This window comes from Malurus melanocephalus, unplaced genomic scaffold (genome assembly GCF_030028575.1).
Source record: "Malurus melanocephalus ecotype Western Australia unplaced genomic scaffold, MMel_1.1 scaffold_3888, whole genome shotgun sequence".
Taxonomy (NCBI): Eukaryota; Metazoa; Chordata; class Aves; order Passeriformes; family Maluridae; genus Malurus; species Malurus melanocephalus.
Genome location: NW_026627120.1, coordinates 2885 through 4299, shown reverse-complemented (window position 1 = coordinate 4299; position 1415 = coordinate 2885). Strand labels below are relative to the sequence as shown.

At 45.5% G+C, this 1415-nt stretch overlaps 1 protein-coding gene across 1 annotated transcript in view; it reads right to left on the bottom strand.

The window, feature by feature from the left end:
• Window positions 1-5: 5 nt before the first annotated feature.
• ZC3HC1 (zinc finger C3HC-type containing 1) overlaps window positions 6-1415 on the bottom strand; it is a gene marked incomplete at its 3' end in the record, with an annotated part of 2904 nt that continues 1494 nt past the window's right edge. The window contains exon 3 of the mRNA XM_057389188.1: window positions 6-65. Coding sequence (XP_057245171.1) covers window positions 6-65 — 60 coding nt within the window. The remainder of the gene's footprint in view (window positions 66-1415) is intronic.

The following is a 1415-nucleotide window of genomic DNA, read 5'->3' as shown; positions in this document are numbered from 1 at the left end:
GAGGAGTTCATGCTCTCCCACTGGCGGAAAATGCGGAAAACTTTGCAGGATTTCTCCGAGAGGCTCTGTGAGAAATGGGGAAAAAAWGYGAGGTTAARGATCTGGAATGGCYATGGGTAAAAGGCATGAGGAGAAACTGAGGGAAATGCATCCCAGAATATCCCAGAACAGAGATGTGTTCCTGGTTTTTGTTATCTCGGTTTGGTAACTGCAGGGGAGGGCAGGGAGACAGAGAGAAAGAAGGAGGAAGGGACCCCAAAAAGTAGGAAAGGACTCAAAAAATCAGGAGAGAACTCCAAAAGGAAAGGGATGGAGTCAAAAATGCAGGAGATAATTTCTGAAAAGCAGGAAAAGACTCCAAAAGCAGGAGGAGACTCCAAAAAGCAGGAAAGAATTCAAAAATGCAGAAAAGAACTCCAAAGAGCAGGAAAAGATTCCAAAAAAAGGAAGGGACCCCAAAAAGCAGGAATGGACTCAAAAAAGCAGGAATGAACTCCAAAAGGCAGGAAAGAACTGAAGAAAGCAAGAAAATACCCCAAAAAGCAGGAAGGGATCCCAAAAGGCAGGAATGGATCCCAAAAAGCAGGAAAGAATTCAAAAAAGCAGGAAAATATTCCAAAAAGCAGGAAGGGACTCCAAAAAGCAGAAAAAGACTCAAAAAGGCAGGAACGGACCCAAAAGGCAGGAATGGACTCCAAAAAGCAGGAAAATATTCCAAAAAGAAGGAAGAGACCCCAAAAAGCAGAAAGGGACCCCAAAAGGCAGGAATAGACCCCAAAAGGTAGGAATGGACTCCAAAAAGCAGGAAAAGATTCCAAAAAGCAGGAAAATATTCCAAAAAGAAGGAAGAGACCCCAAAAAAGCAGGAAGGGACCCCAAAAGGCAGTAATGGACCCCAAAAAGCAGGAAAAGATTCCAAAAAGCAGGAAAAGACTCCAAAAAGCAGGAAGAGACCCCAAAAGGTAGGAATGGACTCAAAAAGCAGGAAATAATTCAAAAAAAGCAGGAAAAGACTCCAAAAAGCAGGAAGGGACTCCAAAAAGCAGGAAGAGACCCCAAAAGGTAGGAATGGACTCCAAAAAGCAGGAAAAGATTCCAAAAAGCAGGAAAAGACTCCAAAAAGCAGGAAAGAACTCCAAAAAGCAAGAAGAGGGGACACAAATCCCACTAAATCCCCACAAAAAATCCCGGAGCAGGAACGTTCCACTGCTCCTTTGAGCTCCAAGGAAAACAGGGAGGAGCTGCAGGAGGAACCCAAGGGAGGAACGAGATCCAGGGAGGCTCCACAACCCTCAGGGAGGGAATTGAGGCCTCAGCTCTGCACCCACAGCAATCTGAGAGCTTGGAGCCAGGAATCAGCACGGGAAAATGGGATGGAATGGGATCCTGGGTGATGCTGAGGGAATGGATGGGGT